This window comes from Staurois parvus, unplaced genomic scaffold, assembly GCF_062004578.1.
Source record: "Staurois parvus isolate SC_StPar_1 unplaced genomic scaffold, SC_StPar_1.0 ptg000282l, whole genome shotgun sequence".
Lineage (NCBI taxonomy): Eukaryota > Metazoa > Chordata > Amphibia > Anura > Ranidae > Staurois > Staurois parvus.
In genome coordinates, this window is record NW_028318078.1 from 15,644,465 (window position 1) to 15,671,041 (window position 26,577).

Sequence of the window (26,577 nt, forward strand, 5' to 3'; positions counted from 1 at the left end):
AAAGCCCAGTATATATACCGCAATTTGTGGGAAAAAAAGGACGTAAAGTACATTTGGGTGCATGACAATTTTCTGTTAAGGTAATGCAAAAAATGGCCTGGTCAGTGTTTTTTAAAGCATCAGATCACACCAAGATTGATTCAAAGGTCAGTAGAAACACTAAACTAGTAATGGCGATGATCAGTGTGTGTGTGCGATAGTGTGTGGGCAATCTATCTCTAGCTGAGGGGTGATAACTGACCCTGATGCTATCTGATGTCGCTAGTGGCAATAATACAGTGATCAGTGAAAAATTCTATATATTGACACTGTACAAATGGCACTGACTGAGTGACAGGGGTAATCAAGGAGTTAATAGGGGTGCTCAAAGGGCAAATGTGCTAATCTAACGTGTGTAAAATGTAGTGCTTTTACTCACAGTGTGGTGTTCTCTCTTCTCCCTGGACCAACAGGGGGGCCTCGCATGTATACTCACACCTGTAAATAGAAAGCAACGTATGTAGGGATAAACCAATACCATTTTTTTTACATCGTGTAAGAGTACCAATATTTTTTTCAACAATACCAATTACCGATACCTGCCAGCAGCTTTTACATTTCTGCTATGGACCTGTTTATTCAGTGATAACAACGTAATACATATATTACATATAATACTCCTAGATTGTAAGCTCGTAAGAGTAGGGCCCTCTTACCCCTCGTACATTGTTTGTTGTTGTACTGTGCCATGTATTGTCCCCCCTATTGTACAGCGCTGAGCAAACCCTTTGGCGCTATATAAACTCGTAGTAATAATAATATTGTTTTTTTAAGGACAAACAAGGCTTTCTTTTCATGAATATTGCCTTGCAACAATTATATTTTTTCACAACACTTAGACAATTATATGTAACAAAACTACAAAAAAACGCACTTTTATTTTTTTTGAACAGTGTTAGTTTAAAAATAAATAGTGTTAATGCATAGAAAAAGTGCTTTGATAAAGTACTTTGAATTTTATTCTCTAATATGTCCTGTTTAAAATTACATTAAAATTATGATTCTGGTACAAAGCATTGAAAAGTTATTTACAAATAAAATACATTTAAAATGTTGCTCTTTTTTCAATGCGAAACATGTAAATATATGTTAAAGGTGTAAAAATATTAACGAACAAAGCAAACAAAAAAAGAAATAAAAATAATATAAGTTTAAGTCCTGGACGTTTTTACAGCTGCTGTTTTTGGCTTTTGAAGTTTTTTTCTACAGCAAGTAAACTCCCCAGCATGTTATCCTATGTGTCCATGCACACATAGACTGTAATCAACGTTTTTTGGCAGGGGCCTTTTTAGGCAGGAAAAACCCCCCAGAACTAGTGGGTTTCTAGAGGAGTTTTTTAGCTGTAAAAAAGCTCTAACGCTGCAAAACACGGCAAACTGGTGTTTTTGGACTTCTTTTAAGCAAAAAATATTTTGTTTTGGTAAAAAAAAAACAACGCGCAAAAACACTAACGCAAAAAAAGCAGCTAAATGCTAATGCAAAAACGTTAAAAATGCTGAAAAACGCACGGTTTTAATGTGACTTTACAAAGCTAACGTTACCAGCATTATTAAAACGCCCAGTGTGCATTCAGCCTAAAAAACCCCAAAACACAAAACATTTTTTTACTTGTTGCTTTTAACTGACTTCATAAGTTCCTCATTTTGATCTCTAGATGAATAAACAGAAAGATACAAAAGGAAACAATGTTTCTTTTTATCTTTCTGTTTTTTCTTACAATATAGTTGATAAACATTGTCAGGGTGCTTTTTTTGTTTGTTTGTTTGAATCCTCCTTGTTTACACTTCAGCTGTCAGCAGGGGAAACACTGTCAGCTGAATGAGTTATTGGTTGTTAAGAACTTCTTAACCATTAACTGCCTTTTTTAATTTACATTTTAGCTGTCAGTGGGGAATCCTGCTGACAGCTGAAAGAAACAAGCCTGAAGGTATCGGTTTCAGGTATCGGAGCATTTGCGCTTGCATCGATAATCGTGCAAATGCTTAGTATCGGCAATGACACTGGGCATGTCGCTTTTACATATAAAAAAAATACTTTCATCGGAGTAGTTTAGTGTTACCACAGTAGCATTGCACTACTCTGGCTGGTGGAGGGGTGATCTGAGATTTTTTTTGTTTACACTTTGCATTGAAGGAGCAATAAAAATTATTGCTCCTGTGATGCAATGCTTGCTTTAAACTGTCATGAATGGCTTAAGTTCATGACAGTTCAAAATACTAGTGATCTGTTATTGGCTACAGCTAATCACATGGTACAGGGTGCTGTGATTAGCCCATATACCATGTGAGAGCTATGGGCCAATCACAGCTCACCAGGAAGAGAAAGAAAGCTGCCATGAATTAACAGCTTTGATAACATTGTGATCAGGTTAACGCATAGCAATCACATGATCACTAGATCCGTATTCGCTGCAGAGGGGTGGGGGTGGCAGGTCCTCTCCCACAGCGCCCCCCTATTTTAGTACAGCCAGAGCAACGTACTAATACGTCAGTCTGCCTGTAGCTGCCACCCGTCCGCAGTACTGTACTGTGCTGCGGTCGGCAAGTGGTTATGGCTCACCCAGCTGTTAAGAAAAATAAAATTTTAACACTCTATGCAAAATCGTTTTCATGGAGTCCCATGAGGGACACAGGTCCCACTCCACTGTGTTTAGAATCTTGCTCCTGATTCTGACTTTCCCAGATATTTTGGGAGTTAAGAGGAGTTGTCCTGGGCTGGCATGTCATTTTTTTGTTTACCAGTGTTCAAACCTACTTTTAGATGGCAGTATAACCTGACACTAGAAGAAGACCTCCTGTTTCTCTCAGTGAACAGTAAGAAAAGGATTTTACAGTCAGAACAAAAATGTTTTTGCTGTGGACCCATTATTCCCTGTATAACATGCAAAATTACTATAGCATAGTAGCTGTATTGCAATAATGCTTCATAAAATATTTTTAAGTAATATGTGCACCCTTTTTGTGGAAAATAAGTATGCCCTCATCACCTATGCAACAAGAAATAAACTATAACAGTGTACATTCATACTGTGATGGCACAATGTTTACTAGCTTGGCATTTTTTGTGGCTCCCATTTTCGACAGATTGTAGTCTTGTGCTTCTAAAGTCTAGATGAGAAGAATCTAAAATTTAACTTGTAGATAAAGTTGTATAATAAATAATAGTGTCATATATGGTGATTATTTTCTTATATACTCTTAGGAGCCTGGGTTTCTGACAGCATTTGACTATAGCCAGAAGAGGAAGATGGTGTTTCACATCTCTACAGGAAGCCAGGAACTTGAGTAAATTACTGACTATATAAGGATATCTGCTACTAAAGCATTATGTTATTATTATTATTATTATGCAAGAGAATGGAGGAGGGATACAAAGAAAGATAAAGAAAAAAAAGAAGATTATCGGGACTTTAAAGGTGCCAATAATTATGAAAACAATTGTTTTAAAAAAATGACTTTTCTTTCCATCGTTTAAAATAGACAAGTACTGTATGTCATATACATTTGAGTGTTCAAAATTGGTAATAGTACTAGTTACAATAATTTATATCCGGTGCATTACTTCTCAACATGTTTTGCCTATTTTAAGGCTTCTTCAGGAGATATTGAATATAGCACCTACAACAATAAATCATGCAAATTGCAAAATAACAAACATCTTAAACCAAATAAGCAAAATATTAATACCAAAAAACATGCAAAAAATATATATATATCATGAACATAAATCAGAAATCGATGAAGGCCATTTTACCAACAGATGCATAACTGGCTCATTTATATGTAATGTCTGTAAGACCATTAATAAATAGTTTAAAGGAACAAAAAGTTAATTCAATCAACTTGGACGTGAAAACAGCTCAAATGGTTGCAGCTCAAATGGTTGGTGTTTTTTAGGGAACCCAGGTACTGACAGTGATGGATTCGTAAATAGAATTAGGTAAAGGATGAAAAGAAGAAGAGTGATTAGAAGAGGTGTCAGAATCATTAGAGTCTGCCATATTTTGAGCTGGTCCATCAGTGGGCCTGAAGGGTCTCCTCTTATTTGGTTTATAATTCCATTTTTAGGCTTGGCCTAAATCATAGGCCAGTCTATCTCTTAAATTTTAATTTTTCCTTGGCTTCAAAATACCATTAATATAAGTTTCCAAATGAATTTTAAGTGTAATTTCTTTTTGGGAAAATAAGGGATTTGATATCAATTTGTTGTTATCAGTGTACCAGTTTTGAATATCAATATCCAAAAGATTGAGTTCAGATGTATACTATTCACAAATAAGATCTATAATTTTAAATGAACAATGATTGTAAATTTAATTCCCAATTGGATCTCAAGTCTGCCTCGATTTTCTTTAGATTGGGGACGATGTGCGATCCTTAAACCCCAAGGTACAATTCTCTCTTTCTGATATTTCTCAAAATATTTCTTATGCCAGAAAACGTGAGCTTTCTTTTCCAAAAGTCTTTGTAAACGGATAAAGAATCTGTCAATATCTACCTCAGAAACTGATATACATTGAGTTTGTTGAATCTGATCCATATAGCCATCCCATTCTGTTCCACAATATTCTGCCATCATCAACAAAAAAGCTTATCAAGGAAAAGAAAAAAATACAGTACAATATGTTAGTATGGCTTGACTTCACCTCTGAAAGGAAGGCGGGTTTAAGCCATCAAATTACAGAAAAAGCAAGAATACAAAAATTCAGAGGGGAGCTCAAAGGCACCTACATCCCATTCTCTTATCTCCATAATGATGGTTTTTATTATTGACAAGTGATTGGTTTAATCTGATCTCTGCATTTAATTCATTAGCATTTTTGTTTCAGTGTTCTAATTGGACTGGCATTTCTGGCCCTTTTTCTGATTTACTGCCACTGTTAAGAGTGGTGAATAATAGTGTTCATTGAGTAGTATTCTCTATACCTCCATTTGAATAGATACTAAACTAAGGTTTGTTCTGCTTTGAGCTGTTAATCTATATTATTGGGTGGTAGTTGATCTCTTTCCTTCATATCTTTGCAGTTAGCCTTTGGGTTGCCTAAAAAACACCAACCATTTGAGCTGTCTTTATGTCCAGGTAGATTGAATGAACTTTTTGTTCCTTTAAACTATTCATTAATAGTCTTACAAACATTACATATACAGTTAGGTCCATATATATATATATATATATATATATATATATATATATTTTTTTTTAACTTAAATATTTATTAATTTTTCATATTATTACAAATTTCATCTAAAAAAAGACACAGATAAATATCCAAAACATTTCTACATTACCTCCTCTAAAAACTGCTTCCTCTCCCCACCCCCCCCCCCCCCTACCCCTCTGCATGTTAAACCACTCTTTCCTTTTTAAAGCAAGGAGACATTTTCTATTATCCTAATTTATACTTTCCTATATTTCTCTTTCAATTCAGATTTTTCCTATCTCGTATAGTAAATCCTCATCTTGTCTTCCTGCATATGGTAAAGTTTTTCCATCCTACCAATCTGGTTCACTCTATTAACCCAATCCTCCTCCTTCAGCACCTCTGTTTTCTGCTAAAACTTGGGTATCAAACCTTTAGCAGCGTTTAGACAGTACCATATACCTGTTTCTTTATATTTAATTACTGATAACTCGATATTATGTAAGAGGCATATCGTTGGGTCTAACCCTATGTCAATCCCAGTTATTATCTCAATCAGCTTAACTATTGACTTCCAGAAAGCCTGAATTTTCGGACACTCCCACCACATGTGAAAAACTGTGCCAATCTCTCCACACCCCCTCCAACACCACTTTGAATTCTCACCACTCATCTTATGCTCAACACTCGGTGTAATGTGCCATCTTATCAAACCCTCATAATTTAATTCCACCTCTCTCATACTTACATTCTCGTGAATCAATCTAAACATCTTTTTCTGTTTATCCTCATCTAAAACCTCTCCCATATCTTTTTCCCATTTTGTTATAAAAATTAACTTTGTGTTCGTGTCTAATTCAGTGAGTATTCTATATACTTTGGCAATACCGTGCTTACCATCCCTTCGTGTCTCCAGCAACCTTTCAAACAAGTTCCAATCCTTTTTTAATCTCAGTGGTTTCTGGAGATTCCCAATGAAACATTTCAATTGATGATATTTCCACTCATCTATCCTAATGAAGATCTCTCCCTTTTTCTCTTCTAAGTCTTTAAGTGGTCTCAATTCCCCCTCTATCAAAACATCTCTCAATTGAACATCTTCCTTTTTGAACCATCTCCCTGTTATCTCTTCCCTGCCCGGTGGGAAATACCCCGTGTTTCTTAGTGGCATTAATATAGAATTAAAGTCCCATTTCATATTTTTGTGCAAGTTATCCCATACCCTTAAGACATTTAAAGTGTAAAGACTTGTGCTATCTTTAATTCCTCTATGTTGTGCTGGCACCCATATAATCTTACTCAAGCTCGTTCCACTAAGTTTGTTTTCAATTTTCACCCAATTTTTTCCTTTTAAATTAAATGTCCAGTCGTAAATTCTTGCAAGGATTACTGCTTTATAGTATCTCTTAACATCTGGCAGTCCCAATCCCCCCTTCTCTTTATTCCTAATTAATGTTTCGTATGATATTCTTGGTTTTTTATTCCTCCATATATATCTTGATAGCATTCTTTTTATTATCCTGAAAAAAGCCTCTGGAAGTTTGATTGGGATCATTTGAAATCTATACAGTATTTTGGGTAGAATTCCCATTTTTACTAGATTTATGCGTCCTATTCATGACGGGTTTCCTCCTTCTAATGTTTTTAATTCTTCTCTAATCTCATTTACCATTGAAATATAGTTTCATTTATACAGATATTTATATGAAGCAGTAAGTTTTATTCCCAAGTATTTTATATCTCTTTCTCTCCATATAAAGGGGAATTCCTTTTGTATTTTTTCTTTTTCGCCCTTTGGTATAATAATATTCAGAATCTCCGTTTTTGTTGGATTAATTTTTAAGTTCGATAGTTCTCCATATTCCTTCAGAATCTTCATTATATTTGGAAGTGTTATCCGGGGGTTCCTCACATATAACAATAAGTCGTCCGCAAAGGCTGCTACTTTATGTTCAGTGGATTCTATTTGGATTCCCTTTACATCTGCACTTTTCCTTATCATAGACAACAGGGGTTCCAGTGACATACAACAAAGGGGACAGTGGGCAGCCCTGTCTTGTACCATTTGACATCCTAATGGGTTCTGATTTCCCCCCATTTACCGTGATAATTGCGGTAGGCCCCCTATATAGTTTTCCTATCCACTCTCGCATTCTCTCTCCTATCCCCAGGGCTTCCAAGTTACCCATCATAAAGCCCCAGTCGACTCTGTCAAATGCCTTCTCGGCGTCAATTGATAACACTACCACCGGATCTTTCCCTTTTCTACTTTTCTGGATAAGCATCAGAGTTCTCAAACCGTTATCTCTACCTTCTCTCCCTGGAACGAAGCCCACCTGGTCCCCATGTATCCATTCAGGCATTAAAGCTTTCAACCTGTTTGCCATAACCTTTGTGTATAGCTTAGTGTCGGTGTTCAATAATGAAATTGGTCTGTAGCTAAAGCACTGAGAAGCATCTTTTCCCTCCTTGTGGATAAGTACTACATGGGCCTGTAGTGATTCTCTCCTCACCTCCATCCCACCTCCCAGAGCGTTCATATATTTCTTCAGCTTAGGTAAAAGTAATTCACCATATTTTTTATAGTACTTCACTGTATACCCATCTGGCCCTGGACTTTTCCCGGCCCCTGCACTCTTTAATGCTGCTTTTATTTCTTCCTGAGTAATTTCCGCATCCAAGGAGTTCAATTGTGCTTTGCTTAATTTCGTAAGTCCCGCATTTTTTAGATATATCTTCCTTTTTTCAGTATTAACCTCTTCCGTATTTTTCGAAGAACTTAGGGGACTGATGTTATACAGCTTTCTATAGTACTCCGTGAACACTTTAACGATCTCTTTAGTTGAGTAGACCAACTCCCCCCTGGGGCTTTTTATTTTATCTATATAATTCCTGTTTTTCTTTTTACTCAGAGCTCTCATTAAATATTTTCCTGGCCTATCTCCCCATCTATATCTCTCACTTAAAACTTTGTTGTATACTCTCCTCCTCTCCTCTTCCATCAATGTCTCTAGCTCTCCTTTCTTGTTTATTAACCTCTGTCTTATTTCTTTTGTTATTTTGTTCTTATGTATCTGATCCAAGTCTAATATTTCTTTTAGAAGCCCAATTATTTTCTCTCTCCTTTTTTTTTTGCTCCAATCGCAATCAAGATTCCTCTTATATATACCTTATGGCTCTCCCAAACTGTAGCTATCAACACCTCCTCTCTCTCGTTTTCCTCAAAATATAACTTAATCTCTTCCCCAATCTTCTTAGCAGTATCCTCATCTAGCAGAAGAGCCTCATTTAACTTCCATCCTAGGCCTCCTGTCCACCGCTTTCCCCATCCCATTTTCATTACGACAGGTGCGTGGTCCGAGAGTGTCCTAGCCTCTATTTCTATTTTAACCAAGAATTCAATAAGTTGGTGATCTATTAATATATAATCCCATATTGAATACATCTCATGTGCATTTGAGAAGTAGGTATAGTCTCTGTCTTTCATATGCATAATTCTCCAGGTGTCCACCAGCTGGGACTCGTGGATCACCTTCTTCAAAGCTCTCAGAGACCTACCCCCTTCCCTCTGCACGTAAGACGTTGCATCCTTTTGTGGGTCCATACAAAAATTTTAATCTCCCGCTATTATCAAAGGACCTTTTTTAAAGTCCATCAGTTTTTTCAACACACCCTTCAAAAACATCTCCGGTTTCTTATTGGGACAGTATATATTAGCTAAAGTACACTCGATTTCCTTGTAGTTTACCTTTCAAGAACAAGAATCTTCCCTCCGGGTCAGTCTTTCTATCCTCCAGCTCAAATCTTATATTCTTTGCCAGCCCTATTGCAACCCCTTTTGCTCTTTTAATTGGAGAGTCGGCATAATACCATATTGGATAATATTAACATTTTAATTTCACGTTTGACTCTATCACAAAATGTGTCTCCTGCAAGAATACCACTGAAGATGATCTATGATGTAACTCTTTAAATAATCTAAATCTTTTCCCTGGGCAGTTCAATCCGTTTACATTATACGTTATAAACTGTATTTCTTCCATCCTTCTTCTTAAATCTCTCTACCTCTCCTCCACTTCTCTTCCTCCTCTGTCCTTGCTTTTATACCTCCCTCTTTCATGCAAAGTATTGACCCTAGAACCTCTCCCCCCCCCCCCACCCTCCAACCCAACTCCTGTCCCCCCCTCCCTCCCCCCTTCCATCTCCCTCCCCTTTTTCCCCCTACCCCTTTTTAGGCTTGTAAAATACCTACTAATCATTTGTGGGTCTATTCCCACCTTTGATTTAAGACTTTGGGGTTGACCTCCGCCCATGGAGGGCTCACCTCTCCTCCATCCTCCCCAGTTTCCCTCTCTCTAACAAATTGACTCAAAAAGTATCCATTACACCCACCAATCAAAATAAACTCCGGAGGTGATACCATATTATCAGAAGGGGGGGCGAATGGGAAGAGAAAGAGAGAGGGAGAAAAAAAAAAATCCCTAATTCTCCCCTCACTCTTTCCCTCCTCCCAAGCCCCCCCCCTCCTCCCCCTATCCGCTGCCAGTCCTCTTTTCTTATATCTTCTATTTCTCCTTTTCTTCTTCCCAACCTTCTATCTCCATTCTTTGCAAATCCAGTCTATCACAAAAATCTCTCAGTTCTTACGGAAATCTCAGGCAGGCTGTAACTCCGTTTCTCCATCCAATTAGGCATTCTGGGGTTCCCCATCTATACTGCACATTCTGCTTTCTCATTTGCTCCAATAAAGGTCTTAGGGATCTCCTTTTCCATAGGGTCTCTGGTATTAAGTCTGCATAAATTTGGATGTCTATATCTCTATATTTAATTATTGATCTTCCTTTAATCTTCCTCCAGATCTCATCTTTGTCCCCAAATTTTTGAAATTGAACAACTGTATCTCTCGGTCTCTCCTTCCCAGTGATCTGTTTGAACTTTCCTATTCTGAACACTCCATCCAATTTAGTCACTTCTGATTCCGCTCTGTCCATTATGGAGTTTAAAATTTTACTAACTAATTCATACAATGTTTCCACTTTTACAGACTCTGGAATTCCTTGTACCCTGAGATTACTCCTTCTTTCCTTGTTCTCTTGTACCTCCATCCTATAAAGCAGTTTTTTCTGAATGAACCCCATATTTGTTGTCTTCCTTTCTAGTTTAACTATGGTTTGGGCCTGATTCTTAACTTTCTCCTCCGTTTCCTCCACTCTCAATAACAGATACCCCAGATCATTCCGAATAGTTGTCATTTCTTGCTTTATAATTTTCTCCAAACTTTGAAACATTTCTATCATCTCTTTCTTATTTGGTACTTGTAGTTCACCGTCAGAGTCTTTTTTTCTCCATACTTTCCACCATTTGTTGATTACAGCTGCTATTCATGCCCAGTGATAATCTTGGGCTATTTCCCAGACTAGTTTCCATTTCACCTTTTTCACTAGCGCCTTGGGGCCTTTCTGGAGTAATGTTTCCTTGAGATGTGTATTTCTTGATCGTACCCGTTTGGGACCCTTTGAGCCCTGCTCCTTTTAACTCCTTTATTCTTCATGTCCTCTATGGGTCTTATTTTCTTCTATGATCTCTAGACAGGTATATACCAAATGTCTATAACTTGTTAACCCAGTCTTGCCTTACTATTTTTCCTTTTACTTTACTTTTCTGGGTCTCCTTGGTCCTCTTCTCTTCTCCACCTCTTCTTAACCCTTGGGAATCCCCCCCTCCTCTCCTTCACCTTTTACTCCTCTCTGTCACAGAAGATTCCAGTACACAGCCCCAGCCGCTCTCACTCACCCTTCTCTTTTCTCCTTTTCTTGGCAGCGGCTCCGGTCCTCGGGTAGAGGGCTTTTCTCAGCGCTCAGTCCTAGGGGGATTCCTCCGGGTCTCTTTGGACTTTTCAATCACTTGGGGGCCATCCCAAGGCAACAGGCTGGGTCTCCTGAGTCTCTTGGGTCTCCTGGGTCCAGGACCAGTCTACACGCCAGGAAACGAAGCCAGGGTAAACCGGCACCTCCCTCTCTCCTCGGGACGCCGGCCAGCTTCTCCTCCTCCCAGAGATCCTCCGCGGCTAGTCACGTGTTCCCGCCGCGTCACCTTGTCTCCCAGCAGCCCAGGTTCCTGTCCCATGCAGCCCCGAGGGGATTGACCTCTCTCTCCACTTCACGTCCTGCTCACATCCCCTGCTCTCCAGCCTCTCCTCCACAGCCCACCAAACTCCGGTGAGTCTGCCCCTTCATACGGTTGCTCCAGAGGGTCCCTGGGGAGGTCGGGAAGCGGAGCCTAGCAAAATGCTAGTGCCTCACGCTCTCCTCGGCCGCCATGTTCGTTCTCCTGAGGTCCATATATATTTGAACACAGGCACAATTATAGTTTTTTTCAGGTGTTTACCAAAACATATTGAAGCTATAGTTATATAATGGATATGGGCTGAAAGTGCACACTCTCAGGTTTAATTTGAGGGTATGTACATCCAAATTGGAGGAAGGGTTTAGGAATTACAGCTCTTAAGAGTAGCTGTCCCCCCTTTTTCAAGGAACCAAAAGTAATTGGAGAAATGAATATAATCATAAAAAAAATGTTAATTTTTAATATTTTGTTGAGAATCCTTTACTGGCAATGACTGCCTGATGTCTGGAACCCATGGACATTATCAAAGACTGGGTTTCCTGCTTTCTGATGCTTTGCCAGGCTCTAACTGCAGTTGTCTTCAGTTGCTCTTTGTTTGTGGGTCTTTCTGCCTTTAGTTTTGCCTTCAGCAAGTGAAATGCATGCTCAATTGGGTTGAGATCCGATGATTGACTCGGCCATTGCAGAATATTCCACTTCTTTTCCTTCAAAAGCTCCTGGGTTGCTTTTGCAGTGTGTTTTGGATCATTGTCCATCTGTACTGTGAAACACCATCCAATCAACTTTGCTGCATTTGACTGAATCTGGGCTGACAGTATATCTGTAAACACTGCAGAATTCATTTGGCTGCTTCTGTCTTCTGTCACATCATCAATAAACACCAAGGACCCAGTGGCACTGGAAGTCATGCATGCCCATGCCATCACACTGCTTCCACCATGTTTTACAGATGACTTTGTGTGCTTTGGCTCATGAGCTGTTCCAAGCCTTCTCCACACTTTTTTCTTCCTGTCATTCTGGTACAGATTAATCTTAGTTTCATCCATCCAAAGAATGTTTTTCCAGAACTGGTCTGGGTTTTTTAGATTTTTTTTTGCAAAGTCTAATCTGGCTTTTCTATTCTTCGGGCTTATGAATGGTTTGCTTCTTGTGATTTACCCTCTGTATTTGCTCTCGTGAAGTCTTCTCTTGATTGTAGACTTTGACAATGATACACCCACCTCCTAGAGAGTGTCCTTCACTTGTCTGGATGTTGTGAATGGGTTTTTCTTTACCATAGAAAGGATCCTGCGATCATCCACCATTGTTGTCTTCCGTGGACGTCCATGCCTTTTTATGTTGCTGAACCCACCAGTGCATTCTTCTTTCCTCAGAATTTACCAGACTGTTGATTTGGCCACTCCTACTGTTGCTGCTATCTCTCTGATGGATTTGTTTCATTTTGGAAGCCTTACAAAGGCCTGTTTCACTTGCATGGACAGCTCCTTAGAACGCATGATGTAGGTTCACAGCAATAGATTCCAAATGCTAATACCACACTTAGAATCAACTCCAGACGTTTTACCTGCTTAATTAAGGAAGAAATAATGAAGAAGTAGCCCACACCTGGCCATGAAATGGCTTTTGATTCAATTGTCCAATTACTTTTGGTCCCTTGAAAAAGGAGGGATGGCTATTCTTAAGGCTGCGTTCACACTAGCTTTGTCAGCAGGCGTCAGACAGGCGTTTGGGAAGCGTTTTTAACAAAACTGACGCCTCTGGTCGAGTCAGGAGGAGTTGAAGCCTCCCATTCAAGTCTATGGTGCCGCACCGCAAATGCCTTGTCTGGCATTTGCGGTGTGGTTGTGACGCGGTTGCGAGGCCTTTGTGGATCGTTAATACCATTTAAACTTCATTATAGGAGTTTGTGGTGCGGTTTTAACGCTTGGCAAACGCCTATCAACCGCCTCAAAGCCGCGCATAGGGCATTTTGGGAGCGTTTGCGGACCGTTAAAAATGCTTCACAAACGACTGTCTAACGCTTGTCAAACACTATAGGGGTGTTTGGCAAGAGTTAGAAATAAAGTCAAGTGTGAACGAGTCCTAAGAGATGTAATTCCTAAACCCTTCCTTCAATTTGGATGTACATAATCTCAAATTAAATCTGAGAGTGTGCACTTTCAGCCCATGTCCATTATATAACTATATCTTGAATATGTTTTGGTAAATACCTGAAAAAAAACAAAAATTGTGCCTGTGTCCAAATATATATGGACCTAACTGTAAATGAGCCAGTTATGCATCTGCTGGTAAGTTGCCCTTAAGCGATTTCTGATTTATGTTCATTTTATATATATATATATATATATTGTTTGTATGTTTTTTGGTATGAATAATTTGCTTATTAATTTCCCTCTTGATTCGGAAAGGGCCAATGTACCTTGGTCCCAACTTTTGTGATGGGCAAGGGAGTTTTAGGTTGGCAGTTGACAGCCAAACTTTGTCTCCGATCTTCAGAGAAGGGTTTCCTCTCCGTTTCCTGTCGTAGTGCTTCTTATAGTCAGCCTGGGATTTCTGTATAGACTCTTGGAGAACTCTATAGTTGTTTTGTATCATGGAGAGTCTGTCCTGTACTGCGGGTACTGAAGCTTCAGGTATGGTGTCCGGTGGAATCCATAATTGGCCCAAAATGGTGACTGGTTTGTAGCTGAATGGATTGAGTTGTTGTAGGCAAACTCCGTCAATGGGAGTAGGGATACCGAATCATCCTGGGAAAATGCATAGAAGCACCGTAAATATTGCTCCAAAGTCTGGTTTGTTTGCTCTGTTTGCCCGTTACTCTGAGTATGGTAGGTGGATGATAGGCAAAGTTCCACCTTCAGGGCCTTGCAGAGGGCTCTCCAGAACCTGGAAGTAAACTGCACCTCTCGGTCTGAGACAATATTACTGGGCAGCCCATGTAACCTAACGATCTCCTTGATGAAGGTAAGTGCAGTTTCTGGCTCAGATGGAGTACCCACCATTGGTGAGAGTTGGGCCATCTTGGATAGCCAATCCACTACTACTAGAATGGTAGTAAACCCCTCAGAGGGCAGCAAGTCCACAATGAAGTCCATTGCGACCATCTCCCAAGGACGATCAGGAATGGGCAGGGGCCTCAGTAACCCCCAAGCCTTGGTTTTGTCTCCCTTGCTATGCAGACACACTGTGCAATATTTCACATAGGCTCTACAGTCTTGATTCAAGTTGGGCCACCAAAAGGATCGCTGGATCACTTCCATTGTTTTACGGGCTCCAAAGTGTCCAGACAGTTGATGATCATGGAAGGTCCTGAAAACATGAGATCTTACCTCTTGGGGTACAAAGATCTTATCCTGGTGCCAAAGAAGACCATCCTTCCTTCTTAACGAGTCTTGTTCGGCTGCAGAGGCTTGTTTGATCAAAGACTTTAGGCTGGGTTGAATCAGCAAAACATTTTGGGCCAACAAGATGGTGTTTGGGGGAGAAGGCTCCACTGGGTTCGGGAACATACGGGACAGAGCATCTGCCTTCCCGTTCTTGGATCCTGGACATTAGGTTATGTGGAAATTAAATCTGGAGAAATATAGAGCCCATCTAGCCTGCCAAGGTCTTAGGCGCTTGGTGGATCTTAGATATTCCAGATTTTTATAATCCGTGAAAATCATAATTGGGTGGCTAGCTCCTTCCAAGAGGTATCTCCATTCTTCGAAGGCTATCTTGATCGCTAGAAGTTCCCTATCGCCCACATCATAGTTCCTTTCAGCTTGACTCAGTTTTCTAGAGCAAAAGGCTATTGGGTGAAGCAGAGCCTTTGGGCCCAGGCACTGCGAGAGCATGGCTCCTGTCGCAACCTCAGATGCATCCACCTCCATGATGAAGGGAAGTGTTGGTTCTGGATATTGTAACGCTGGAGCTGAAATGAACTGACTTTTTAATCGCTCAAACGCTATTTGTGCTTCCTGGCTCCAGCAGAAACGTGTATGCTGGTGAGTGAGTTGAGTAATAGGGGCAATGATGGTTGAAAAGCCATTCCAGAATAGCAGATACTTTCTAAGGGTCCATGGAGATTCCCTCAGTGGAAATTACGAGCCCCAGGAACTGGATGGACTGCTTTTCAATTACTTTTTAATCGCTCAAACGCTATTTGTGGTTCCTGGCTCCAGCAGAAACGTGTATGCTAGTGAGTGAGTTGAGTAATAGGGACAATGATGGTTGAAAAGCCCTTTCTGATAGAAATTGGCGAAGCCTAAGAATATTTGGACCCCTTTCCTCTCCGAAGGTGCAGGCCATTCCAGGATAGGAGATACTTTCTGAGGGTCCATGGAGATTCCATCAGTGGAAATTACGAGCCCCAGGAACTGGATGGATTGCTTTTCGAACGCGCACTTCTCCGCCTTTGCATACAAGCCATGCTTCCTTAGGGTGGCCAGCACTTTCTTAACATGATCTCGATGGAGTTCCAGTGAGGTAGAGAAAATTAGGATATCATCCAAGTAGACAATTACAAAAAGATCAATGTATTCTCTAAAGATACATCAGCAGGTACTCGAAATGTCCAAAGTGTGTTCTGAAGGCGGTTTTCCACTCATCGCCTGCTCTTATGTGGACTAAATTGTAGGCCCCCCATAAGTCCAATTTAGTGAACACTCGGGCTGTTCGGAACCTCTGAAACAACTTGGGCACAAGAGGAAGAGGATACCAATTCTTAATAATTCTTAATTTTGTTAAGTTCTCTGTAGTCGATGCAAGGTCTGAGAGACTGATCTTTCTTTTCAACAAAGAAAATACCTCCCCCGGCTGGTAGAGAAGAGGGGCGGATGAATCCCTTGGTGAGGTTCTCGTCTAAGTAATGCTGGAGGGCTTCCAGTTCAAGCTCGGACAATGGGAAAATTCGCCCAAAAGGTATTTCTGCTTCTGGAAGTGACTCAATTGGGCAGTCGTAAGACCGATGGGAAGGCAATGTGTCGGCCTTCTTTTTATCAAACACATCAAGGAAGTCGTAGGTAGAGGGAACTGATTGACTGGCCTCTGGTGAAGGTTGGACTGAGAGAGATACGGAAGAGTTGGTGGGTGTAGGGGCACCACAGTAGGGGCACCACCGTGCTGCAGACAATATTCTGATGAAAAGATGATTTCTTTCTTGGGCCAATTGACCTGTGGTTTGTGGGCTTGCAACCAGGTTATTCCTAGGATGGCCGGAAACATGGGGGATCTGATCACGTCAAAACGAATGAACTCCTGATGGCTGGAGCCAGTTGTTGCTAGGACAGGAATGGTTTCCTGGGTGACAGGTCCTGAGCTCGGAGTAGTGCCATCCGCTAGTAATACATCAAGTCTCTGTTTCTTTGGCAGAAGAGGGATATGTAAGTCCTTGGCAAGTTTGATGTCCAAGAAACAGCTACAGGCTCCTGAGTCAATGACTGCCCGTAACTTGGCATCCCTTCCAGCCACCTACAATGATATGGGGAGAATAACATGGGTGGTTAAAGTTCTGGATAACTGAAGGTACGAAGGATGGGGCTGTCTGGACTTACTTGGTCGCACTGGGCAGTTACGCAAGAAATGGCCCGTGGCCCCACAGTACAGACATATATTGCCTTGCTGTCTGTGTAGCCTTTCTTCTGGGGTTAAAGCAGGTCGGAGAAGGCCAATTTGAATTAGTTCTACTTCAGAAGTGCTGATGGGCTGTGGAGTAGGGGCAGGAGCCGTTGGTCGTGGAATCTTTGGCAGAACCCATGTGGGTCGAAAGGTCAGAGTACGCTTAGCACGTCTTTCCCATAGTCGCCGATCCAACTGGGTAGAGAGCAGAATAAGGTTCTCCAAACAGGAGGGAGCTTCTACCCTAGCTAACTCATCCTTGAGTGATTTGGACAGGCCTAGACGGAACTGGTACTTTAATGCTGCGTCATTCCAACCAGTATCCGCTGACTATTTGCGGAACTCCACTATGTAGTCCTCCAGGCCGCCGACCTTGTTGTAGAGCATGGAGGGCGGACTCAGTAGTGGAGGTCTTCTGGGGATCATCATAAAGGGCAGCCATGGCTTCAAAAAATTCACTCACTGAGTTGAGTGCTGGGTTCTTTTTTTCCAGTAGACTATGTGCCCAGGACTGAGGTTCTTCGGATAACAGGGAGATGATGAACCCGACCTTGACCGCTTCCAGTGAAAAGGTTCTGGGTTGTAGAGCAAAATACAGTTCACAAGCATTTTTAAAAGCTCTGAATTCACATCGATTCCTGAAGAAACTTTCCGGAGTAGGGACCCTGGGTTCCGGAGGTGGTAACACCACAGCAGAAGTGGTAGCAGGAGACGTACTGGCAGGTGCGGCTACAGGGTTAGAACTGACGGAAGGATTCTGGTCCTCAGAAGTAGTGAGGGAGTGAAGACGCCCTTCCAGCTGGAAGTATCCTTGCTGTAGATCTTTAACTGCTTGAGTAAGCGCCGTCATCTGTTGGCACAGGGCCTCTAGTGCGGAAGCGCCTCTCTCGGCCTCAGACATAGTGGCTGGATGATACTATCAGGTACCTGGTGATGGAAGCCAATGGAGAGAGGGCTTCCCTTGCGGCTAAGTTCCAGACTCCCCTGAGAGTGGGACAGCGGGAGTCAGGTCTAAAGTGGTACAGGTCGCCTCTAGGAGTGCTTGTTGGTGGTCCACCCAGGAGCACAGCTGATGCACAGAGATGAGGTCTGCAGACAGATGGCGCCTGTGCGAGGTATGCAAGCCCTTCCGGGAATGGAGGATTACAGTATAGTTGGTTCAAGCCAAGATCAGGTACCAGGTGGGAATCAGAGCAGACGTAGTAGGATAGGAAAGCCGAGGTCATACACCGAGGAGCGAGAGAGAGAGTATCCATTAGCCAAGCCGAGGTCAGAAAAGGGGTTACACAGAGTCCAAAAGCAAGCCGAGTCGGTATCAGGAAGTCACAGGTCATGATAACACAGGAAACAGGAACAAGGTGCGGGGAGCTAGAGATCATCCAACAACTTGAGGGAATGAAAAGCCTCCTTATAAAGGCCGTTTGGCACCAAAACTGGGCCTGATACGTGTATTTCTGCGGCCATGTAGGGTACTGGCAGAAATGCCCAGTCTTCCAGGACTTCTGCTGTGGATAGGACCCTGACAAATGCACCGGATATAGATTATTGTAAGTAGTACTATTCCCAGTTTTGAACACTGAAATGTATTTGTTATACTTGTCTATTTTAAATGATGGAAATAAATGTAATAAAAAAAATTATTATTGGCACCTTTACAGTCCTGATCATCTTCTTTTTTAAGTGAGGAGTTCATTCTCCTCATCTTTCTTTGTATCACTCCTCCCTTCTCTTGCATCATGTTGCCATTTGGGATGTAGGTGCCTTTGAGCTCCCCTATGAATTTTTGTATTCTTGCTTTTTATTATTATTAGCTAAGCTTCGAAAAAAGTCCTCCCTTGTAGTAGAGCTGCCCCCGTAATGCAACAATTAACTGCTTGTTTATGCCTAGGTTTCAGTGGCACTTTTATTTACTTGATCATCCAGTTCCGCAGGCTCCTCCACACTGCTAGACTGGTCCCTGCAGCCTCTTCTCCCTTACGCTCTGAAGGTCTGAAGTCCATTCACGTCATCAAGACTGATGCAGGGACCTTAGCCCTGTATTGGACATGAGGATGCTGAGGGACAATGCACTGCTGGAGCAGAGGGGAGCACTGTCAGGGGAGAGGAGGATTGGGTAAGTAAAAGTGCTTTTCCCATTCCCTAGACGAAATCACCAGTTTACCCTTGCACTGCAGGTGCAGCCCCACTGCAAAGTAGGTTTTTTTTTTCAGTTTTCTAGAGTTTAGCAAGTTAGTGTTTTTTAGTTTTCCAGAGTTCAGCTTAAACTCCCCGGCGGTATTCCCGAGTGTAGCTTGGGGTAAAGTTTCAGTACCAAAAGCGGTAACCCCGAGCTACACTCGGGAATACCATGCAGCGTTGCTCAGGGATTCCCTGCAGAACTTACCTTGTCCTGCGCTCGCACGATGTCCCCCTGCAGCATCCCCGGCCATCTCCTCCGGCCGATGCTGGCTTCCGTCTTCCAGGTTCCGGTCTCTGCGAGCGTCGGGATGTATGGGGGCCGGAACCGGTGGGAAATTTGAAAATTTTAAAAACTGACTTTCACTAATACACTAAAATCACATAGTAAAACATTACTGTTTCAAAGCATTTCACATACATTTTGTCCCTACTGCCTTGTCCTGTGCCCTGCCTGCATTTTTACTGTTCTTTCTGCCTGGAAACTGAAAAGTCCATGGCGTCCAAAAAGCATCCCTTTAGGTCAAAAGTGGTTTTAGACCAGCTAGAATACAGCGATAGTAAATCAGAACCACTTGCAGAATTGAGTGATAATGATTTGTGGGGAAATTCGTCATCAGACACTGAAAACGATTCTGCGATTGAGCTCAGCGATGTGTGAACTTGGCGCTATTTTTCAAACTTCAGTGTTTTTGGTTTGATTATATTATTGAATTAAATTTATTATTATATTATTATTTTTTATGATTATTTATTATATTATAATTTATGGTTTCGTGTTTTAAGTTTTATCCTACCCGGGATGTTTTCTAGACTCTTGTTCGAACAGATTTCAGTGAGTTATTCCTAAAAATTACAGGCCTACAATAAAAAAATGACATATTTCCATGCAAAAAATGTACCGCTTTCAGCACAGAAATATGGACATAATCATACCGCTAGGGAGGTTAAAGGGGGAGTACACTGCATCTAAGCAGCACAAACCACAAACACTATTTAATTCAAATACTGCATAATAATAATAATTTTTAATATTCAAAGCGAACTCCCCCATCCATCCATGTCCCCATGCTTTATTTTGCTGAGAAATCACTTTGAAAAACACCCCTCTAGCATTTCTGGCCACGACCATCTTAAAGGCTGGTGAGTTTACTTCCTGGAATCTGTAATCCATCTGCCCTAGCTGAGAAAGCCCCTCCTCCCCTTCTGAAGACTCCTGGGGATGTATGACATCATGGGGTTTATTTACTAAAGCTGGAGAGTCCAAAATCAGACTCCCTTCTGCATAGAAACCAATCAGCTTCTAACCTCAGCTTGTTCAATGAAGCTTTGGCAATGAAACCTGGAAGCTGATTGGTTTCTATGCAGAAGGGAGTCTGATTTTGGACTCTCCAGCTTTAGTAAATAAACCCCCATTTGTCTAGGCGTGGAAAATAAGAAGTACCTGAAAAAATGCAAAAAAAGAATTTAAAACAAGTAAATATATTATACTTTCCTATCTATTTACTAGTGCTAGCAGCATGTGGATTAAAAATAATCATTGTTGATTGAGAGAGTGACGTTCGTCTTTAAAGTAATGTTAAGTTGATGTCTATATGAGTCGGCTATTAAAGTGGAACTAAAGGCTTAACACTCACCTATCCCATGGTCCTGCGCCGTTGCCGACATATTCTGAGTGCCAGTCTTCGAGCCTCCTTATTGGCCAGTGGGGTATGGCATCACTCCTGCGCAGAAGGCTGTCATCCTGTCACTCAGTTTACAGCACTGGAGAAGATAGCATACAGACAGATAGGGGGATTATATTTCAGAAGAGGCAGTGCAGCTTATAAAGACGCAGAGTGTTACTGAGCTACCTGCGTTTTTGATAGTGGAACATTGTAGGACAGCTAGTCTCATATTGTATCAACACTATGTTCTGCTCTGCATCCTGCACTCAGGGACACAGCAAGGGGCAGCAAGCACACCTCTGGCTGTCGCATTCAGCTTGCAGGGACAGTGCTCACACAGCCTACCTCTCCAGCTGGTCAGAGAGTATTCCTGATCTCAGATTTCACATTAATGTCTAGTGCTAAGCGGAAGGGTGGTTATTCTACAGTTAAAGATGACCCACCAACTAAGGACCCTATTTGCCTATGTGCAAAGTTGCCTTTAGCACATGGAGGAAATGCATCTTCTGCACTTCTCTGACCCCTCTTTTTTCATCTGTTTACATTCCGAAACCAATGCGTTTCAGCTTGTTTAGACATTCACTATGTTTTAATGTAATTTTTATAGCATTGCTATGTCCTGACATTGTCAGTACTGTAGAATATGTATAAAGCAGTAAAGATAATAATTTTACTCTGCACCTTTATTTTCCAGTAAGCTTTTAGGAGGTGGAATTGAAAGTATGGCAATAACAGAGACCTTTGGAGGTAATTATTCAAAATGTAACTGTATATAAGAATTAACACTGAAATAAAGCATAAGTTCACCTTTTGTAACTTGGTTACATGTTACACCCATATTCAGGGTGTAACATGTAACATTAGTGGCTGTCAGCTTGTAGTCGTCAGTGAACTACCACGGCACTGTGGTAGTTCATTCATTCTTCCTATCAGTATATCTGCTTGCTCGTACATCCCGTACGGGCAAGCATATATACTGACAGATCTGCAGGAGACCTGCATGGCATCAGTGATCTGCTGATCGCTGATGCAAAGCTTTCCAGGCTCTTGCAGCCAAAAATAATAAATGCACAGTTTTTTACCTGCAAAAAATTGTGCATTTATTATATTTTTCTAAAAGGGTGAACTTATCCTGGCAGTAGGATGATAAGACATTGTCTTAGGCTGCATTTTGAGCTTTGCCATTTTAAGAAGCTGGCACAGTTGCCTTCTCAAGCAGGATAAGTCATCAGTTGTTAAGGAGCTAGGACATGCTGGCTTCTAACAACGATGAGTCATCCCTGCTGTCAGTGGGTATTCTCTGCTGACAGCAGAATGGAAATAACAAGGCTGGTATTTAAAAAAAATAGGGCCCCTTATTCCATACCAGGCCTTTCGGAGTGGTAGGGATTTTAGGGAGGACCCCACACCAAAAAAAATGCCCCCCCCCCAAAAAAAAAAATACCATACCAGACCCTTATCCAAGCATGCAGCCTGGCTGGCTAGAAAAGAGGGAGTGATGAGCCCCCCCCCCTCAACATGGTAGAAGCACTTTGCTGGGGTAAAGCACTGCCCTGACAGCCCTCCCAGCAAATCACCTCATCCCCATGTTGATGAGGACAAAGGCCTCTTCCCCATAACACTGGCACAGTGGTTATGGGAGTGTGGGAGTAGCTTATCAGAATCTGGAAGCCCCTTTTAAGTAGGGGGCCCAAGATCCTAGCCCCCCTATGTGAATGAGTATGGGGTACATACCCCTAATCATTCACCAAAAAAATCAAAAGTAAACAAAAATACGAAAAAAATGTACCCCGTAGAGTCTCATAGCTGGGGGGGTCCCTTATACTATTTTTTTTCAGTGCCGGCTCTTTTGTTTACAGTCTGCTTTCAGAGGGGAATCCATTAATCCAAAAGTACCTTCAAAACATTTTTGGGCTTCAGGCGACTTGGAGAGGATATGTAAACCATTTCCATAGAGAACAATTGATTTTTTTTTTCTCATTTTTATCAGATTAACCACTTGCCGCCCTGCCACTGTAGAAATATGGCGGCAGGGCGGCACTGGCAGGCAAAACCACGGTTTAAAATGCGCCCTATCTGTCCCGCCGATCACCGCCGCGGATGTCAGTCGCCGGGTCACAGCCGGTCTTTACCGGCTGTTTCCTGGCGATCGGCGGCAAACAGGGACAGACAGCACAGCTGCAGTAGCTGTGCTGTCTGTCACTTCCCTGGCAGCTCGAGGACGAGCTGATCGAGAAAGAAGAGTTTCTCTCTCTCGATCAGCCTTGTCCCGTCCAGCACACCCCCGCCCCCTAGTAAAACACTCCCCTCACTTAGATAACCCTTCCCTGCAAAATAAAGTTAAGCCCTTCCTCCCCAGTGCCATTAGTACAGTGTCAGTGGGTTTTTTTTTGCACTGATCACTGTATTAGTGTTTTTGGGGATGTCAGTGACCCCAAGTCAGTACCCCCCAATGTCAGAATGTCCGCCGCAGTCCCGCCATAAGTCACTGATCGCCGCCATAATTCGCTGATCGCCGCCATTATTAGTATAAAAAAAAAACTAAAAATCCCAGTATCTTTCCCGCCATTTGTAAACGCTATAACTTTCACGTAAACCAATTAATTTACACGTATTGGGTTTTTTTTTAGCAAAGACATGTCACAGAATGCATTTTGGCAGAAATTTATGACTAAATTTGATTTTTGCATTTTTTTTTACTGGACATGTTTTATAGCAAAAAGTCCAAAATATTGTTTTTTTTTCCTCAAAATTGTCAGCCTTTTTTTTATAGCGCAAAAAATAACCGCACAGGCAATCAAATACCACCAAAAGAAAGCTCAATTTGTGGGGAAAAAAGGATGTAAATTTCATTTATGTACCATATTGCATGACCGCGCAATTGGCCGTTAAACTAGCACAGTGCTGTATAACAGAAAAATGGCGTAAATTGCAGTATTTATACCATAGTTTGTAGACGCTATAACTTCCACACAAAGCAATCAATATACACTCATTGGGATTTTTTTTACCAAAAACATGTAGCAGAATACATTTTGGCCTAAATTTATAACCAACTTTGAGTTTACTATATATCTTTTATAGCTGAAAGTAAAAAATATTGTTTTTCTTCAAAATTTTTGGCTTTTTTTTGTTTATAGCGTGAAAAATAAAAAGCGCACAGGTGATCAAATTACACCGAAAGAAAGCTCTATTTCTGTGAAAAAAAGGACGTAAATTTAGTTTGGGTGCAGCATTGCATGACCGCGCAATTATCAGTTGAATTAGTGCAGCGCCGAGTAGCAAAAAGAGGCCTGGGCATTAAGGGGGGTAAATCCTCTGGAGCTCAAGTGGTTAAAGCAGAGGTCCAGCCAAAATTTAAAAAAAAAAAAAAAAAAAATCAGCATCTGCAGAAACTGTAGCTGCTGACTTTTAAAAAACAGACACTCACCTGTTTCTCGATCCCACAGTGTCCTCACACCGGCTGGGTTCATCGGCTGTCCTGTGTTCCTGGCGCTGGCATCTTCAGTGTGGGCACCCAGCTGTGACAGCTTGCGGCTTCACAGTGGGGTGCCCTTTGTGAATGGTCCTACCATGTGTCCCAGAAAACTACGGGGAGGGAGTGGGGGAGGACAGCTTCCACTTCCGATCGCCTGGTGTTCGCAGTGGAAGTAGGAGCAGGTACCTGTCAAATTTGTGTACACCCCTGCTACCCAAAGATCCCTTTTGGATGGAGCTCCGCTTTAATAACAAAAACCAAAGCAGTTAACTCAATTAACATGATCAATGTAAATTATGGGATCTGTGTAACTACATCTAAAAATGAACAGCAAAAGAGAACATAAAAAAATATGTTTAGGAATGTCAAATCAGATATTTACAATGAAATTTTAGAATTTTCCTTTAGAATTCTTTGATTTTTAGATTTTGTTATGATTATGAACAGGATGTACAGGTCATCTACCAAACAACATGTTCATGCACATATTTTTCCTAATATTTAGAATTCAGAACTGGAAAAACCCAGCTGTCTCACACACTTTGTGGTACGTATATTATTCTACACTTATAGTTTCTAACATTAAATGTTTAGTGGTTTTAATCTCACCCCTAAATTAAAGTGGATTCTGCAGTCTGCAACAATCAATCCCTGAACGCCTCCCCTCTCTCCTATCCTCAGTTTTCAGGAAGGATAATCACCAGAAAAGGTAAAAATACTTACCTTAGGCCAGTGATGGCGAACCCGTGGCACGCGTGCCACAGCCGGCACGCCGAGCCTTATCTGTGGGCACGCCAGGAGAATACCGTATTTTTCGCTCCATAAGACGCACTTTTTTTCCCCCAAAAAAGGGGGGAAAATGTCAGTGCGTCTTATGGAGCGAATATAGAGCGGCCGGTCCGGTATTTCCACCGCCGCCGTGTCAGAATACCGGGCCGGCCGCTCAGCTCTGCAGTGGGACCGTACCTGTCCCTCTATCCAGCGGCGCGCTGTCTTCCCGGCTTCTGTAGTGTGCGTGACAGCCGGGTCCCAAGTGCGCATGCGCAAGAAGCAGTGCTCTTTGTGAATGGTAAGGCAGTACCTGGGACACATGACAGATCCCAGAAGCCACCGGACCAATCACAAAGCGCAGTGCTTCTCGCGCATGCGCACTGGGCGCCCACACTACAGAAGCCGGGAAGACAGCGCGCGGCTGGATAAAGGAACAGGTAAGATAAAAAAAAACTCTGCGGAAGTAAGAGCGGGTACCTGTCAAATTCAGGTACCCGCTCCCCCTCCCTCCCCAAAGGTCAGCAGTCATCTGTACTGTCCGCAGTCTCTGGTCATCCCTGTGCTTTCCGCAGTCTCTGGTCATCTCCTGTACTGTCCGCAGTCTCTGGTCATCCCTGTACTGTCCGCAGTCTCTGGTCATCCCTGTACTGTGTCTGCAGTCTCTGGGCATCCCTGTACTGTCCGCAGTCTCTGGTCATCCCCTGTACTGTCCGCAGTCTCTGGTCATCTCCTGTACTGTGTCTGCAGTCTCTGGTCATCTCCTGTACTGTGTCTGCAGTCTCTGGTCATCCCTGTACCGTGTCCGCAGTCTCTGGTCATCTCCTGTACTATGTCCGCAGTCTCTGGTCATCTCCTGTACTGTGTCCGCAGTCTCTGGTCATCCCTGTACTGTGTCCGCAGTCTCTGGTCATCCCTGTACTGTGTCCGCAGTCTCTGGTCATCCCTGTACTGTGTCTGCAGTCTCTGGTCATCCCTGTACTGTGTCTGCAGTCTCTGGTCATCCCTGTACTGTGTCCGCAGTCTCTGGTCATCCCTGTACTGTCCGCAGTCTCTGGTCATCCCTGTACTGTTAATTAGTTTGCACTACTGTATGAGTTGTTTTTTCTAAACCAAAAGCTCGATATTCAGGTTTCATTGCAGTGTTGGCACTTTGAAAGAAATAAGTTGGTTTTGGGTTGCAGTTTGGGCACTCGGGCTCAAAAAGGTTCGCCATCACTGCCTTAGGCCCTGGCAACTGGCTTGTTCACCCTAGAGGAGAGTGACCTCAAATGGCCTTTTCACAGGATCCTTGGAAAGGATCCCATGCTGATGTACTTCTTGACAAAAGGCACAAAATGACATTTTTGTTGTTTGGGCAAAAAGAGTGAAAACTTGGGTCTAAGGTTTTTTTTTTTCTTGTCTAAATTTTTTTAAGGTCTTGTGATTTAGAAGTAGGGGTGGGGTCCACATCTAGGTATTAGTTACTATGAACTGCAAAGTCCACTTTAATTTATTAATGAGGTTAATCACTTCACAATTAAATGTAAAATAAATCTTATTGCCTGAACCCAGTTTTGCAACTTTGGCATGTGCAGGGGTGGACT

At 42.0% G+C, this 26,577-nt stretch overlaps 1 protein-coding gene across 1 annotated transcript in view; it reads left to right on the top strand.

Annotated features, from left to right (window-relative positions):
• DMC1 (DNA meiotic recombinase 1) overlaps positions 1–26,577 on the top strand; it is a 205,709-nt gene that overhangs the window by 23,900 nt on the left and 155,232 nt on the right. The window contains exons 3-5 of the mRNA XM_089681997.1: positions 3,241–3,323; positions 21,440–21,492; positions 24,729–24,770. Coding sequence (XP_089538123.1) covers positions 3,241–3,323; positions 21,440–21,492; positions 24,729–24,770 — 178 coding nt within the window. The remainder of the gene's footprint in view (positions 1–3,240; positions 3,324–21,439; positions 21,493–24,728; positions 24,771–26,577) is intronic.